Source organism: Sarcophilus harrisii, chromosome 4, assembly GCF_902635505.1.
Source record: "Sarcophilus harrisii chromosome 4, mSarHar1.11, whole genome shotgun sequence".
Lineage (NCBI taxonomy): Eukaryota > Metazoa > Chordata > Mammalia > Dasyuromorphia > Dasyuridae > Sarcophilus > Sarcophilus harrisii.
Genome location: NC_045429.1, coordinates 428,985,160 through 429,003,433, shown reverse-complemented (window position 1 = coordinate 429,003,433; position 18,274 = coordinate 428,985,160). Strand labels below are relative to the sequence as shown.

At 36.1% G+C, this 18,274-nt stretch overlaps 1 protein-coding gene across 1 annotated transcript; it reads right to left on the bottom strand.

The window, feature by feature from the left end:
* Positions 1-86: 86 nt before the first annotated feature.
* LOC100916038 (protein SLFN14) lies at positions 87-18,082 on the bottom strand. The gene is made up of 5 exons (XM_012549773.3): positions 17,954-18,082; positions 14,956-16,054; positions 11,044-11,160; positions 7,854-8,562; positions 87-4,442 (listed from the first exon to the last, which is right to left on the bottom strand). Exons 2-5 carry the CDS (start codon positions 16,013-16,015, stop codon positions 3,602-3,604), a joined length of 2,727 nt encoding a protein of 908 aa, XP_012405227.2. The 5' UTR covers positions 16,016-16,054; positions 17,954-18,082; the 3' UTR covers positions 87-3,601.
* Between the last annotated feature and the right edge of the window lie 192 nt (positions 18,083-18,274).

Below are 18,274 nucleotides of genomic sequence, written 5' to 3'. Positions count from 1 at the left end.
ACCATGAGAAAGAAAAAAGCTGAAAATACTATGCTTCAATCTACATGTAGTCTCTCTCTGGATACAGATGACATTTTCCATCCCAAGTCTGTTGGAATTGTCTTGAATCACTGCATAATCAATGTTTTTTCATTCATTCATTTTAATGAATTCAAAGAAATACTAGAAAACTGACATGAAGTGAAAAAAACACAAATAATATACACTGATTATCACTATGTAGATAATGATGTAGCATTATATGTGCTTTCAATAGAAAACATGGGATAATTTTGTTACTACCTTGTTATATCAATGTACCCATCTTTTGTGGCTTTCATTAACTGGTTAAAAAAAAAAACCCCAACAATACCACAGCTGTGCTATACGGTGTGCAATTATTCTAGATTTTTCTTTTGTTTTTAAAATATGCTTAAATATTTGTACTCGTCAATATTCTTTTGTCTATATCCTTCATATTAAACAAGTTCTGGAAAACAAAAGCTTTGCTATTTTTTCTATATCATTCATCTATGTTTGTGATTAAAGATCCTTCATTCTCCATTTTGCTTGCTTATTTAGTTACAGTTTTTCTGGGGGGATTTTTTTTTATTAAATCTCCATTCCCAGAAATATTCATGAAGGAAACAGTATAGTAGGAAAGGTTTTTCTACACACCTGGATCATAGATTTCACCGGATCATAATGTAATGGGGGTCTGACACATTTCCAGACCTTGTTAACTTACTAAAATGGCTTCTCTACATAGTGGACCCTAGGAAGCTGCTTCTGGGAGAATTGTTATGATACGTAGAGATCAATTGTGAAGCATTTATAGACATTGGGTAACGGATTTCAATCAGTTAATCATTTGTTGAAGAGAAGGCTCTTTGATTTGAAGCAGAGGGTTAGTCCTGTCAGATTAAGTTACATTTAGAGAAAGCTCAGAAACTGGTAAAGGGAAAGAAAGATCTTACAAGTTTAAAAAGTGCAGAGGGCTCCAGATTTACAGCCAAAGCAACATTTATGCCTTAAAGACCAAGGAGCAACTTTTGGAAGTGACTTTTGGGAATTCAATCCAGGGACAACTAAGACTCAGGTTAATCTAGCTTCTATTAGGAGCTCCTAATCTAGCTTCTAGATGTCCTATAGCATCTGGACATAAACTTGGTCAGATCCCTGCTATGTAGGAGGAGCTGAGCTAATGTTCCTGATATGCTTCCTAATACAAAGAGCCTAGCTGTATTCTGTGAGACTTTTCATTCCTCTGGTCCATTGCCAACATTTTAGAAGCTTTACCTTCTTTCTACCTCAGGAAATAGTCACTATTTCTCTTACAAGCATACAGGTCCACAAGGCTCAAAACATGATCAATTTGTTTAGAAATTGCGGGAAACAAAGATCATGTTATAATCCGCAATAAATCATTTGCACACCAATGTGCATCCCTCTATCCAGAAGTGTGGGTTTAGTCACTTACAATGGAGGGTAGGGTTCTAATTCAGGATATTTAGGGGTTATTCTTCCTCAGTGATGTCCCTCTTCAAAATCCGCTGCATGCACAGTGTTGCTTTTCTTTCACTGGCTTCAACAAAGTTCTTTGGTTGTTTCTCTCCAGTGGTATACGGGAGCCAGCTCCAATGGTTAAATTTTCAGGATAAGCACTTATTCTTCAGAAATAAGCAAATGATGCAAACTTTATTTTTGTTTAGACTTAAGAGAGTGATGGATAAAATGTTGGCAATGTCAATGAAACTCAAAAGGTTGTCTCACCTCACACACCACTGGATTTCCCATCATGGGTTCTTTTTCTGTCTTGTGTTACTTTAGCCAAGCTTTCTGCAGTTCTCTATAACACCCAGCAGATGGAACTCATTTATTGGTCTTCGTTCTGTGCAGCATTACTTCCTGAAGTTCTGCTCTTGTTCCACCAGAGGGCAGTTATTCATTTGCTAATTCCATTCAATTCAACAAGCATTTATTAAGCTCCTGCTGTATGCTAGACTTTATACTAGGTGTTGGAGATTCAAAGACAAAAATTAAAGTCCTTGCCTTCCTGGATATTACTTTCTACTGGGCTATAAGCTTTTTCTGGAGAATAATTCTCCTCAGCTCCAAGGGGGAAAAGCTTTCCAGAAATCCTATCCTGTTAAGTATATTTGCTGCTCAAAATGCTGCCCTTTGCTCCCTAAAGCCTCCCTTTGTACCACAGGCTTTGGAGACCCTTATCTGGCACACCTAAAGTCCCTCAGGGGTATCGCTTTCAGGATTTGGTATTGTTGACTAAGGTCTCTCCTCTCTGGGTTTTTCACTATTACTCAACTGACTGATCTTCCTCGGCTTCCATTGATGGTTCAAGATTCGTATTTAAGTCCTATGGTGGGGAATTTCCCAAGGCTTTCTCTTGGTCTTTATTCTATTCTCTTCCACACCTTTTCTCTTGATAACCTTCTCAGATCTCATGGGTTTAAATATAATTTCCATGCATATACCCCCAGTTTTATATATCCATCCCCAGTTTGTTCCCAGCTCTGTCTAGCTTACTTGAAATGAAATTTTTTCTCTGTAGTTTCACCAGTTATTTCTAGTTCTTCCCTCCCAGATCAAGGAAAGCACATCTAAGCCCTCTTTTATGTGATTATCCTTCAAACACTTGCTTGTTGCTATCATATGCCCCTTTTATATTCTTCAGGTTAATCATCCCCAGTTCTTCCAATTCATCCTTCTAAGTACATTCATTCATTTATTTAAAAAATTTATGCAGCACCTCTTATAGACCAGGGATACAGAATCAAAAATTAAATAGAACCTGCTTTCAAAGAGCTTACATTCCATTGGGAGGAACCATGTGAGATAAATAAACAGGAAATATATAACAAGGTGTATACAAAGCAAACGGTGCAAGGAAAATGGAGACAAATGATGGGAGGCCTTAGAATAGACTTAATGCAGGTTATGACATTCTCTCTTTTTTTGCAAGGCAATTGAGGTTAAGTGGCTTGCCCAGAATCATGCAGCTAGTAAGTGTTAAGCATATGAGTCTGGATTTGAACTCAGGTCCTCCTGTCTGAAGGGCAGGTGCTCTCTCCATTTCACTATCTAATTACCTATTATTTTATTATCTAATTATCTAATGACATTATCTTAAAGCCCTTTGCCATCCTGGTTTTAATCTTTTTGATTAAACATAGTACCCTGAGTTAAACACTATATTAAACACTCTATTCCTGATGTGGTCTGACCCAGGAGTCTCTATTCCAAACATAGCTTAAGTGAAGATCTCTCAGTAACTAACTCTGGGATTCTGAGCAAATCATTTCAACTCTCTGGGGTTTTTTTCTTCATATGCAAAATAAAGAGTTTGAATTTGAGTGGTGATCCCTAAATTTCTAAATTAAACTACGGAAGTATTCTGGGTGAAATGGTATGAAAGTGATATAATTTCATAAACAAAGAAACAAATTGGAAAGATCTAATTTAATTTCTAGCTCCATCAATGATTTGCCAACTTTGATAGTTTGTTGCTTCTTCTTCATTTATAAAGCAAGAAGCATAATATCTCTTATCTCCCTAAACAAACAGTTTGAATAAACCTTAATTTCTGGATAATTTATAATATTTTTCATAGATCCTCCTTCTTTTCATATAGCACATATAGATGCTTAATAGCTTTGGATGCACAGCAAAGCAAGAGATTGTGAGGAACCTCAGACCCAGAATAGACTGGAATAAGACCAAACACTATATTTCTCTCCAAGCCTGAAAACTGTTGAATACTGTCTAGAATGATAGAATTACCCAAAATATCAGATGCCCTGCTCAATTCAACTTCTGCTATTCTGTGAGTCTTGATCGATTTCATCGTTGTTTGAAGAAGAAGTTCATAATGTTCTCGGTCCTCATTCCTACTATACAAAATGGCAATATCTTTAGGAGAATAGCCATTCTGGAAGAGACTTTGACATCTGCTTGCTACATAATTTGCCAATTCATCCTCCGTCAGATCTCTTTCTATTTCACACACTCCAGGTAGAGTATAATCATGGATAGCATCCTCATACATATCTTCCCTAAATAATGCTAATGACTCAGGAGCCACGTGTCCATGTTGGTTTTCTTTGATCTTCTTCATTTCTTGTTTCATGATCATCGCTATTTCTAAAGCATTATAGATCTCACGAGTGAGGTTTTTTCTTGGATATTGCATTAATGAAAGTGGAAGACCACTGACTCCCAAATGACTTGCTTGAAAAGAGTCTATAAAGAGCCATAAAATTCCTTGGTGAGGGTTCCTCCTTCCAGCCTCATCATTTTTTGGATGCGTGATGTTCTTAGCTTTTGTGTACCAATCTCCACCTTCACCGTGGAAATTCTGAGCTTCATCTATTACTATATGTTTAATCTTCGGGAAATCTCTTCTCATGAAAGTTTTCCTGGTCTCTGCTTGGCAGGTACTTTGCTGACTAGGAGAGTAAAACAGAGTATGGTTTCAATCACATGAACAAAGGGGATACTATTCATTATTTACTGGTTTGAGCCAAAAATTAAAAGCTCAGTTCTTTAGTTTCTACTTGGAGATTGCTTCTTATTGTAATTCACACAAGATTCTTAATAGGTTAAAAAACTAAACCAGCATTCCTATTTCATGATAGACCATGTGGGAAAATAATAAATTCTCTTCTTTTAGTCAATTCAAGATTAGGTAATGAAATCTGCAAGCTTGACTTGTAATTTGAAAATCTAAGCAAATTTTATAATTTCTGTTAGATCTCATTTTTACTTTTGACAATAATTATTGACAAGCCCCTTTATGTCTGTTAAATTTAGGATATAATTAGAATGTAATTTCTTTGAGGTCAGAAACTTATTTTTGTTTTTGAACCCTTAGCACCTAATACTATGCCTGGCTCATATTAGATGCTTTATAAATATGTGTTCATTGATACACTACAGCCCATTTCTTCTCATCTTGTCTTCTTTATACATCAGGAATAGTAATTACTCAATTTTTTACATAGATAAATTTTTATGGGCAGAAGAGATGTGCTCCAATCAAGCTTTTCTATAAAACAATTGTTCAGAGTTCCAGAGTTGTAATTTTATTGATATTGGGAACCCTTGGTAAGAAAATTCACTCTACTAAAATAGATCAGCAATTTACAAGTGTTAAAAGAGTAGAGGACAAATGAACCTGCCAAGGGTCACATAGCCAGTTTGTGTCATATAGCAAATTGTAACTTAAAAACTCCTTAAATTTTTTGATAAATAAATAAAAAAGCTTTTTGATAAGGAAATCATGAAGATTGTAATCAGTACCATCACATTGGATAATGAAGTCTTTGGACATCAGCAGTAGTATGCCTGTCTGCAGAACTTCAATTATTCTATGTAACACTTTTTAAAAATATTTGTAACATTTCCTAACTCATGCATCTAGTGCCTTTTCTCCCTTGAACCCCAGGAACTTCTCTCATTTATCTAGATTCTCTGATTTATACATGTATTTCCTGGAACTTTTGTTTCACTTTGACTTTGATTTGGATCCCGTCAAGCCAACAAGTATTTGTAATGTGCCTACTATGTGCCAGACTGTGCTAAGAGCTGGGAACATAATGAAAGGGAGAAAAAAATGGTCCCTGCCCTCAAGGAGGTCATAATCTCATCAGGGTGATAACAATTAATTATGTATATACAAAACATTTATAGAATAACTTGGAGATATCTCAAAAGAAAGGTACAGATCTTAAAGAGGACTGGGAAAAAGCTTCTTTGGATGTTTTACAAAGATTTGAATTAAGTTATGAATCAAAAACTAGGAGGAAATTGCATTCCTTTACTGGATCTTTGTCTAAATCAAACTCAAAATTGCAAACCAAATCAATGTTGTTGTTGTTGTTTTCAGTACCCTCATATTATCTTCAAAACTTTGCTCTCAGCATGTTTTTAATCTCCCTACTGGTTCTTTTCACTTTGGCTTGCAAATATATACAAGTTTCCCCTATCCTAAAATATAACACAACAAAACATTTCCCTTGAATGAGTTACTCTTTTAAGCTATAACCTATTTCTCTTTCTGATACTCCATTTAAAATAAATCTTACTTTTCCTCCTTTCAGTGACAAAATTCCAGAAAAAAAACATCCCATACTTACTATCCCTGCTTTCTTATCATCTACTCAGTCCTCAATCCCTTGCCATTTAGTTTTTATCCATATTACTAAAATAGCCTTCTTTGAGGTCACCAAATAACCTATTACTTATTAATACCTTATCTACTCCCATGACTTTGATGATCAATTGGGTGCGCAGATTACACTCAAGTCTATATCTCCGTCTTTGACTTTTTTCTTGAAATAACTTATGGTATAATATTTTCAATTGTGTGCCATACATGGTTATCTGGATGTCCTTTAATCACCCAGAACTTAGCATGTCTGAAATTGATTTATTTTTCTTCCCCAATCAATATGCATCCATCTCATAACTTCCCTTTTTTTCTACCGAGGCTTAAAACTGAGGTGTATTAAAGATAATGCTTAGAGATTATAATTATTATAACAATTATTATTTATTATATATGATATTGCTAGTATATGCTATATTATAAAAATATATAATATGTTATTATAGTAATTAGAGATAATAAAAGATTATAGTTCTCTATCCCTTTTCTCTCAAATCTGATTAGCTGACAAATCCTATTGGTTCTATTTCTATAATATCTCTCATATGTGTCTTCTCTTTTCCATTTTTACCACAGCCACAGTAGAGCAGACACTTGTTTCTTTTTCACCTGTATAACTGTAATAGATCGAATTGATCTCCTTTCTTTTAGTCTTTTCCCTTCTAGTTCACCTTTCACTTCACTGCCAAGGCAATCTTCAAAAGGCACATCAGAAATGATTATGGAGCTTTTGGTAGTTCCTGCTGCTTTTTAAAAATGTCTCAATGAATATATAATATTCATTAATTGGGTTGTGTATATTCCTTTCATTGGGACACCTTCTAGTTCATCCACACCCTCTCATTCTATGCAATTCTTTTTATCCACATTCCCCATAATTATACCCAACATACTGGAGACCTTTCCAAGTTTTTACCAAATAAAAAAATGAGACACTTGGATTGTCAGTCAAGACTTTCTGTCATCTCTCCTTAACCTAATTTTCTAGCTTTATCACCTACAATTCCTCTTTTGTACTCCATATTTTAGCAAAATTGGAATACTTACCTTTCCTGAATCTTGTCCTGCCCTTTATCATCTGTCTCCTTGCATATAGTATCCCCAATAGTCTACTTCCTATCTTAGCCTAGTGAAATTTCTTCCCTTCCTTCCAAACCTAGCTTAGATGCCAGCTCTTCCACAAAACCTTCCCTTCTTTTAACCATTTTATAAGTGATTTCTCCTTTCTCAAATGTTTTCATATTAATCTTTTTGGATTTCTCATAGGAACTTCCCACATTGCAACTTATATTAGTTATTTCCATGGTTGATCCAACAGGGTCTGTAACATTAACAAGGTTAAGAATTTCTGCTTTCTATTCTGAAAAAATAAATCAGTATCTTAATGAACCATTTCTGAAAGCAGTCAGATTATGTGGGCTAATTTCAATAACAATGAAGAGAACAAGAATCTGAGGAATATTTAACTATGCACCTATTTCCATCAATTGACTATTTAAAAATGTAATATCTTAGTTTGGGCTTCTCAATTTAACCAGAAGCTCTGTCACTACCCAGAATAAAAATGAAAATTGAATTTACTAAGCAGTATTTGGTTAACAATTGTAAAGGCTGACTGAAAAGACTGGCTGAACTCTGATTTTATTTTATTTATCTGGTTACAGTTTTAAATTATCCAGGAAACTCCTACCTTACAAATTCTCTTAGAGGGTCATTTTCACAAAGGTAGAGAATTTCTTTTGCTTCACAGTGAAATACGCTCCTAATCTCTTCCAGAATTTTGATGACCATAGCAGTTTTCCGGGTTCCTGGTAAGCAAAGGATAAATAATTCTCTGGTTTTCTGAAGGCTTTGTGAAAGCAGCTTAGATTGTTCGGCTACAAGCAGTTTCAAAAATTGACATCCAAGCTGGTCACTTAAAAGAGAGGTAAAGCAGAGCAAGACTATTACAAGTGATTGCAGTAAATCTTCCAATTCATATTCTGTAGTAAGAACATAGGATTGGGGGTATGGTACTTGCATGATCCCACACAGAAGGTCAGGCAGATGCAAGAGCTGGGGAATGATGCACACTTTTCCAGTGTAATTCCCTACATTGACAAGTTTCTGCTTTAGTTGGAGAGCAGTGTGTCTGGAATATTCAAGCCCATCCATCTTATCAGATCCCCTGATAATGGTATAAAGTATTGGGGGGCTGTTAACAGCGATGAGGAGAGCATCACACAGGACTCTATCATCCTTTCTTAAGCCGATGTCAATAGCCCAGCTCCTTGAAAATATCAGGATCCCCTGAGAAAACTGACAGGTCTTCTTCTTCATTAACTTCTCTAATCCATTATACTCTGAGAATAGCTCCTTGCAGAGAGATTCTGGTTTGAATCCTATCTGCTGTGGGGTCACTGTAAATTCAAAGAATTGAAATAGATTACAAAGAGAGAAATGCTGCACCAGAAAGAGAGAAATGCATTTTAACTTTTTCTTCTTTTTTGAAGTTACAAGGTCATTTACTCTCTCTTAAATTCAATACTTTACAGATTGAAGCATGAAGAATAAAGCAATTGTCAGAATGATAGCAATTCTGCTTATTCTCCCTTTAGAATGTATCCAATGATTTCAGAAAGGCCTGGAGAGACTTACACGAACTGATGCTGAGTGAAATGAGCAGGACCAGGAGATCATTATATACTTCAACAACAATACTAGATGATGACCAGTTCTGATGGATCAGGCCATCCTCAGCAACAAGATCAACCAAATCATTTCTAATGGAGCAGTAATGAACTGAACTAGCTATACCCAGAAAAAGAACTCTGGGAGATGACTAAAAACCATTACATTGAATTCCCAATCCCTATATTTATGCACACCTGCATTTTTGATTTCCTTCACAAGCTAATTGTACAATAATTCAGAGTCTGATTCTTTTTGTACAGCAAAATAATGTTTTGGTCATGTATACTTATTGTGTATCTAAGTTATATTTTAATATATTTAACATCTACTGGTCATCCTGCCATTTAGGGGAGGGGGTGGGGGGGGTAAGAGGTGAAAAATTGGAACAAGAGGTTTGGCAATTGTTAATGCTGTAAAGTTACCCATGTATATATCCTGTAAATAAAAGGCTATTAAAAAAAAAAAAAAAAAAGAATGTATCCAAAACACCATTCATTTACATTTTACAGTATCACTGAAATGGAATTATATTTAGTCACAAAACTACAGGATTGTTTTGGGTACATAGAGAAAATGTTGCTCATGGCAGCATTCTTAGAGATGAAGCTAATAATGTTGTTTTTCTCTCATCCCAAACCTGTGTCGTCTAGAATAATGTTTATATGGGTATTCTTTGCTGATGGGGAATAATCCACATCTTTGGCACTGGAAAGAAGCCAAGATCTCTGGAGAAGCTATGAATCAGCCCCACAAAGCATGGAGGTGGGGTGTCCTACCAGAGGCTGTGAAATCCTTATTAGCATTAGGGAAACCCAATCCCATACATTGATGGCAGATCATATTGGGAGTTATATGAATGAGAAAGATCTGGGCAATCAGCAAGTTGATCTCTTAGTAAAGCAAAGCAGGAGTGATCAGGGGAAACCTGATTTGTAGCTCTATGTAATCAGGCAGGTGCTCTTCTGACTTTTTCTTGAGGAATTCATATTTTGAGTCACACAAAGGATTCTTAGTGCCTTGTGAAAAGAGATAAGGATATTAAGAGCGTTCTGCAAAATGTTGTAGAGCCTGCAGGGCTTTTTCATCTTGCTGTATGAACTTAAATTTTGTGATAACTATATTTAAATATAATTGATTTCCTTTGTAATGTTGTACATTTTATTTTATGCATTCAAAAGCATTTTCCTGAGGAGTCAATAGATTTCACCAGCACACCGGCAGTATGTGTGGAACAACAACAACAAAAAGTTAAGATCTCTTCCTGTACTATAAGAATCCCCAGACTCTACATGTTTTGAGGAAGGTGAAGTATTTGCTCATTAATATGAGGAGACGGGCTAACCTTTGTCTATTTATTATAAATTACCTGAACATGTAGAGCCTTCTGAAATTACTGGCATGAAAGGGATTTCTGAAAGTATGTGGAAAGTCACTAATAGCAGGAGGAGAAGAATTAAAAAGTCAATGAGGAAGTAACTGAAGTCCAATTATCGGGACTAACCTGGGAGGGAAAATATCTGAAGGTTGAGGAGCTGTTAGAATTGCTGACCTGTCTTCAGGTTTCCTAAATTGTGATGCTAAACCTGATTTCTTGTGCTGCAGTGCAATTGCAGGTCCAAGTTAGGAATGTTCACAGATGTCTCCCCTCCAGAAACCATATGAGTCAAACACTACAGTAGGATTAAGTCCTTGAGCTAATTTTTTTTTTTTTTTAATAAGAGGGGGCAGGGCAAAGTGCTGAAATCTTTAAAGAATAATTTTCATCAGTTTGCAGATCCTTGAGACCGAAAAATCTGAAATCAGGCAAGGATGCTTGCAGAGGCAATTTGGTTGCAGCCAGGTTTCCATTCAGTGCTAAACAGAGGAGCACTTGAGTTTGCTAACTCAGCTGGACAGTCTCCTCTAAAGCTCCAGATTGAGAGGATTGCTAAAACTTAAGGAAGCAGATGAGATTAGGTTGCAGAATGTGTGTGCAGGTATGCTTTGCTCCTGGGCACTAAAGAGGAACCTCCCTCAGGAAGGACTCAGAGCAAATGTCGGGCTACATGGGAGGTGCCCCTGTGTTCTAATCTCTGCCATAAATGTTAAAATGCCTTTCTCGAAGAGGAAAAGTTAGAACAAACTATCACCTTCTTCCCCTCCCCCCCCATTATCAAAGGTAGATACCAGACACCTCCCTCCCCGTAAATGAAACCAAACGTGGATACCTGAAAGCAAACTTTGCTGCAGTGTCCCCTTATGTAGCCAGGCTTGTTCTGAACATGTTGATCTGCCCAGTGGATCAATCGCTGACTGGTTATTGTCTTGAGCCAAAGTGAGATGAACTTGACAAATAAAGGCAGAGTTATTTCACAACGGAACCCTCATTTATTCTTCCTTTGGCTACTGGAAAACCTATCCTTGTTATATTCTGAGCTCCTTTTGATATTGTATCTCCCTTTCCTTCTCCCTCTCCCATAGCAGTTTGGGACCACTTACAGGGTTGTAGAAATGTGACACAGAAAAAAAGAATTCGGGATGCAGACTCAAAGGAGTTGTGTTCAGATTCTGCTTTTGCCTCTTCTACTTGCTTTGAACTTGTCAATTAAACTCTTGTCACACCCAAGAGATCAATCATAGCTTGGTTTTGCTTGGTTTCAGAAGGCAGGTCCAGCAGTAGATTTTGGAAAACAGATTTTGGTTCTGTGGAGGGAGAGACTTGCTAACAGAGCAGTCCAAGACTAGAATGGACTTCCCTGGGAGATAGTGAGCTCTCCATTGCTGGCATTCTGTAAGGATGACCAACTACTGACTATACTGTAGAAGAGATTCCTATTCAGGTATGGTTGGACCAGATAGCACTTGAGGTTCCTTCCATCTCTGAAAATTGAGTTTTCTAAGATCAGTCACAATAAACAGATTAGTGAGGATTAATATATTAATCCCTCCCTGGGATGTTTGCACATTACTCTAAGTTCCCTAGCAATACTTATCACATACTACTTTACATTATAATTTTAGTGGAGTTTTATCTATTTCTCTATTCCCTCTAAGATGATCAAGTCCTTAAGGAATTGATCTTACTCAAGTTTGTATCTCTCACATAACCTAAGGGTATTTTACTTAACAAAAGAGTAGGCACTCCTTATTTATTAAGCTGGTTTAAATGGGAGAAAAAAATTTAGACCAAAGTTTGGTTCTCTAAAGGTGAAATTTATAGCATCAATAAACAGAAGGAAACTATTTTAGGAGCAGGATATATTTACCATAGTCTCTGAAAGCATACCATGTAAGCAGTTGTTTATTTTTTCTATACTATCTTTCCCTAATATCTCAGAATACTTTGTTCTTTTCTTTCTGTAATTATATTTTAATTTTTATTCTATATCTCCTTCTACAGGTTTTATCTTCTGTGCTCCTCCAAGGCAGAAATTATGGTTTATATGTCCTTGACTCGCCCTACCCAGCTTCTTAAAATTCTGGGCATTGCTGATATTAAGGGCTTAACAAATATTAACTAAATGAATACATATTTATCATTGAAGCACTATTTGGTATAACTTCAAGCAATTCTGGTTTTGATATCTTTATTTTAAGAGTTCTTGCAAAATTCAAAAAAAAATAATTCTAAGTATAATTTATTTGAATTTAAATAGAATTAGTTTTAGTTAATATTGTTGGGGGGGGGGAGAAAGGAGGATTATAAATCCTCAAATCCAACAAACAATAATTAAATGTTGTAGCCCTAAAACAGACTAGGAATCCTGGACTTTAAGTTCCCTGACCATATCTAGAATAAGAAGACTTGCACCTGAAAGCAGTGACAACTTCAACAATGTTGGGTTTTTTTTTCCCCTTGGAAACAAAACCCATGTACACTCATTCTCATGATGTAAACAGTTACTCATTTTCAGTGTATTTTCAGAATTAATGCTCTACTGAGTAACTGCAATGGCTCAAAGCTCAGCTTCTTAAACTGACCAAATGTGAGGGTTGTAAAATTATGATTTAAAATCAATAAATGTTTGATTTGTATATCTATTTATAAAAATCAAACTTATATACATACCTGGGGTCGTGTAAAAATTTCTTAGATAAAAAGGGATCATGAGTGGGAAAAGTTTAAGAAACCCTGGCTAAAGCACCTACTGCTAAAACTCACTAAGAATGTACATGATCAGAAAAGAAAATCATGGTAATATGGGTAGCCAGAAGATCTGCCTATAATCAGAATTGAAGAAAGATACACAGGAAGGCTTTTAGTACCTTAAATACCTCTGCCATTAAACCTGGTAGTCAGAGGCCTGGGGTTTAAATCCCACTTTGGTAAAGTGGATTATTCAAGGACTGCTATTAGGAAGCCCTGAGTTCAAATCCAACCCCACATACCAGTTGTGTGCCCCTAAGCAAGTGACTTTACTCTGTTTGCTTCAGTCAAATGAGCTGAGGAAGGAAATGTCAAACCGTTGCAGTTTCTTTGCCAAGAAAACACAAAATGGGGTCATGATGAGTTGGACACAACAACTGAATGACAACCACCTGTCCAACCTTGAGTACCTCACAATCTCAGTTTCCTTATTTGTAAAATGGAGGGGTTGAACTCATGTCTCTTCTATGATTAGTCTTTTCATTTTCTTACTTCCCCTTACTTTCTTCCCTTCATAACATATCAATTTTTTGAGGGCAGGAATTGTAAATTTATAGCACTTAAGGATACTTAAAAGGAACAAAGGCTTGCTGTTCAGTCAGTCCAATTCTTTATGACCCATTTGGAGGTGCTTTGGCAAATATTCTGGAATGGTTTGCCGTTTGCTTCAGCAGCTTGTTGAAGAGATGAAGAAATTGAAGCAAAAAGAGTTAGGTGACTCATATAAAGTCACCCAGCTAGGCTGTGTCTGGCACTCCATCCATTGTGCCACCTAGCTGCCAGAATAAAGAATAGGTGTGCAATATTTCTGGAGCTAAACTGAATGGGAGAAAAAGGCTTAGGCCATAGTTTGGTTCTATAACTGTGGAATTGCAAGCATTCGTCAGCAGAATGCAGAGGCTACTTTTGGAAGTATCCACAGGGATGAAAAAATTGAGTCATTTGAACACTAAAGTATTCCTTAAAACACATTAATGCAAAAACATATGTTAAAATGCACTTTGATATTTTGAATTGTATTTTTTTTCCTCACAAGAAGTAAATAAGAATAGATTTTATGAAATTTACCTAAAATATTTTATAAGGAGAGAAAGAATATTAAAAGATTTTTTACTTTAAGAGAGGGGACAATAAAATAATATTAAGTGTGAAAAAAAATTTTTTAAAGAGAGGGGACATCAACTTGTAAAAAAGGTAGTTTTAAAAGAAAATTACCACCTGTCCCCAATTTTATTGCTAATGAGATCTATTCATTTATTCATCAAACAACTTTATGATAAGTGACTTTTACAGAGACCTTGGTAATCACTTGGAAAGAGGAAAAAAAAAAAAGACAATACCTAAGCCTACTTGGAGCTTTCAAAATAGTTGGAGGGAAAGACATATGATACATAACATGAATATGTAGTGTAATATCATATAAAATCATTATAATGACTGAGAAGTACAAAGTCCTGCTGAGTTGAGGGTTATTGAAAGGTTTTAAAAAGAATGAAACTATAATGAAAAATGATCTGGAAGAAGTATTGAAGACTAGGTTAGAGAGATGGATTTACTTGAGAAAGGAAGGTCTGATAGGAAACTATGCAATAAAATCAAAAGATTAAAGGATCAAAGCTTTAGAACTGGAAGGGACCTCAGAGACTAATTTAACCCCTGGTTTAGGGATGAGGAAATGGATGTTGATTGATTTGCCCCTCAATAACCCAGACCAGTGATAATGAGACCCTATTTTAAACTGATACCATCAAAGATAAAAAGAAAGGAAGAAAAATGCTAGAACCTATCTTAGCTCTCCCAGTGTTATTAATTATTAATTATATGAGAAATTATTATTACTTCTATTGGTCTAGGAATTTTCAAAATCTGAATATGGGCCTATAGATCTAAAACGGGAGTGGAAACAGAACTCTAACCCTAGTCATCGAATACTAGGAAGCAGATTTCTTCTGGTAGGGACTTGACAAGGACTTGTTTCCCCCTCTTCTTTTACCTGGATCAATATCCATTAACCTGGATACCCATTCCTCAGTTTTCAGTCTTTCAACAAAGTTATTTCTCACGATCCAGGAATTTGGGGCTTCTGTAAAAACAACACAGCAGAGGGGCTCTACTTTGACCACACAGACATAACCACATAGGTTATTGTTATCATACACATCGATGATTTTAGTTGTGAAATTAATCTTTGGCTTCAGAGAGCAAAAATGGAATATAGGCAGTTTTTGTATGCAATATTCTATCTCCTTTTCTAGTATGACAGGGTTCACCTTGTCTCTTTTGCATCCAAATACTTCATTGGTCTTATCATCCACCCCGAAAATTAAGTATCCTCCTTTGGTATTTGCAAATGCAGAAACATAACGAGGCAGCATCTCTTTGATTCTGGGTACAATCTTTTTGGTTGTGAACCTTTTCAATTCAACATGAGTTGACTCAGTAAAGTTGAGTTTTTCTTTGTACAAAAGCTGATCTTTTTCAAAAAATTCTGAGGCAAACAATCTTATGTTTTCTTCTTCCTGAATTTTGCTCACAAGAACTTTCTTGGGATGCCACATTGGAAGATTTTCTCTTCCTCTTTGGATTTTTGATTGTTTCTCCTTTAGAAGTTCTAATGCCCTGCTTGCAGTCAGGTTGACAGTACAAGTTATATCTCTTTGGAAGATATTTGACGATAAACTACAGATTCGTAGTTGGGGTCCAGCAGCCTTCATGATCCAGGGTTTCACAAAAATGAAAAGATTGTGATCTTGTTGCAAATAGTCAAGGAACTCCTGTGAAGCCAAAGGCAGAAGCTTCTGAAAGGATGTTTCCAAATCTTGACCAACTCCATCACATTGGTAATTATAGCTTCTATTAAAAATCTCGGCTCTGACGATTCCCCCGCCTGAATTTAACAGTGCACATACGGCTTGGATGATTTTAGAATTCTGTGTCCTTTTCAAATGACTGTTGGTCATGTTCTTCCTATCCTCCTCCCCCAAAATGATGCTTTCCACATCTATAACCACTTCAGCATAATGTGTTTCCATGTCAACCTGGAGTGTCTCCATCTTAGCAGCTGTCCTGTTCCGTAATACAGAAATGGTCTCCTATAAAACAGTTTGGACAAATAGGACAGAAAGGTTGTGACTACACCAAATAAAATAACAAAGTGTTTTCTACAAAGGCAAAAGATTACTTTTAATACCAACACTGCAGGTCATTTATGAGGCCTGGCTAGAAAGCAACACTCATCAACGAGTTTGCTACAATCCTTCACTTTGTCAGAATGAACATCACAACAATAATGAGATTCCCAATTATGTCTCCATAAGCCAATAGTGGACATAGAAAAAAGTCAAAAACAAGTTAAAGAGAGAGCTAGATAGCTTATTAGATAAACCAAAAGTTATTAGACTACACAGAAGTTAGAAATGAAGAAAAAAAGCTAATGAATCGGAAGATACTCTTACTAAGAAAAATAAAAGGAGAAAGGCATAGGGAAATCAGAAGCTAGAATCATAGAGGGATGCATAGGCTAGAGGGAATCATAGGTTAGAGTTTTTACCCTTAAAATAAGGGAGGACAGATTTCTTTTTTATAGTTTTCAAATTTTGTAAGTTTTCTTTCATTACTTATTATTTCCTGTGAAATAATCTCATTTGAAAACTCACTGAGTTCTCGCTTTTCCTCAAAGAAAAGGGCATTTTTTCATACCAAAAATGGAATCACAGCTTCCGGTCCCTTTAATGGGCAATGAAAGATCTGGTATGGGAAGGAATAACAAGAATTAAGTACAAACTAGTATTGTACTTGCATGGGCTCCGAAGGTGAGTTGGTCCACAAGGAGTGACTTTAGTATGTGGCCAGCATTGAGATCCAACAGATCAGAATTTCCCCTGATTACTCCAATCACAAAGGTCTTGGGATGAAATTAGTTATAAGTGACACCTTCCTGTACCTTTCTTTTACAGATAAGGATTTGTTCCCTGATCACTGTCCAAAGAGAAGTGTCAAATTTAACTCAGGTACCCTAAGCATGTTTTCCAGAAAGTGAACCCATTTCTCTTCCTTAGAAATCAAAACCTGGAAAGAACAGAGAGCTTCTCTTTTCCTGGGTCTGCTTTCACTGCAGGGGCCATGTGAATAGTTTGAAAGTCTATGAGAAGGAAGGGGAGCAGAAAGAAATTCTCTTCCTCTGACTCTAGACTGCTTTCTAATCTTTTTTCCACTTTACTCAATGAACCAACTTGAACTTCAGCTAAAGTGAAAAGTCATCTAATCTAAGAATATTATGCTGACATGAATTTCATAATACAAATGTGGTATTTTATATAACAAAAGTTTCTGCTAAAGAGCCTATACATAATTGATTTTAAATGAGCTAGAGTTTTAGCTTTAGAGTAGCTCTGAAATTGATGGCAATTAAAACTAGGCAGGAGTTCTTATTCTGGAATTTCTGGAAGGAAAATTTTAATATTTTGAATGAGCTTAGAAGAAACATGAGATACGCAAAGTTAGACAATCCACCCCAAATTCTCCTAGGGACTATTGGACCTGTGGTAGAGCATTCTGAGCTCAAATTGGTCTGATCAGACACACTTTGACACACTAACCTGACTCTAACATAGTGATGGCATTTTGATCCTCTTTGAGAATGAAGGAAAATAAAAAAACCAACCAGCCAACCAATAAAGAAGTTCACCAAAGTCTTAGTGGAGTCTTTAGCATTGATAGTTTTGAAACACCAGCTTAACTGGTTTCTTTTATAATCTTATGTATTTTATTTTATTCATTTAAAACATTATTCAGTGAAGGGGTTCATCTATCTGTCAAAGGCCATGATACACTATAAAGATTAAGTTAACCCCTGATCTAGGGGATCAGAATAATATTCTCAAGTCATGGAAATATCCATCTCACATTTCCCAGTTTTTACTCTTCCTTCCCTTTGCAACTTTTTGTGCTACAATTACAAACCACAGAACAGGAAAAAAAATTATAGTTACCTGTTGTTTCTTTTTTGAAGTTTCACTTCTGTGTCTTGCCTGAGCCTCAGTAGCTGTCACCTGGCATAACCCTGCTGCCCTCTGATACTAGACAGGGAAGAGATGACACTGTTCTGCCTGCCAGTCTTCATAACATGTACAAGCTGAGGCAGACTGATAAGGACTCAAGAGAACTGTGTGGGAATAGGATTAATAAGGGACGGATCTGACCCTAAAGATAAGTGAAGCAAAAATGGGAAAATACAAAGGTTTTAATGGAATTACCTAGACTTAAAGACAATGGAGAGAACTTGGATCATACAAAAAATTCCCATCCTTTCA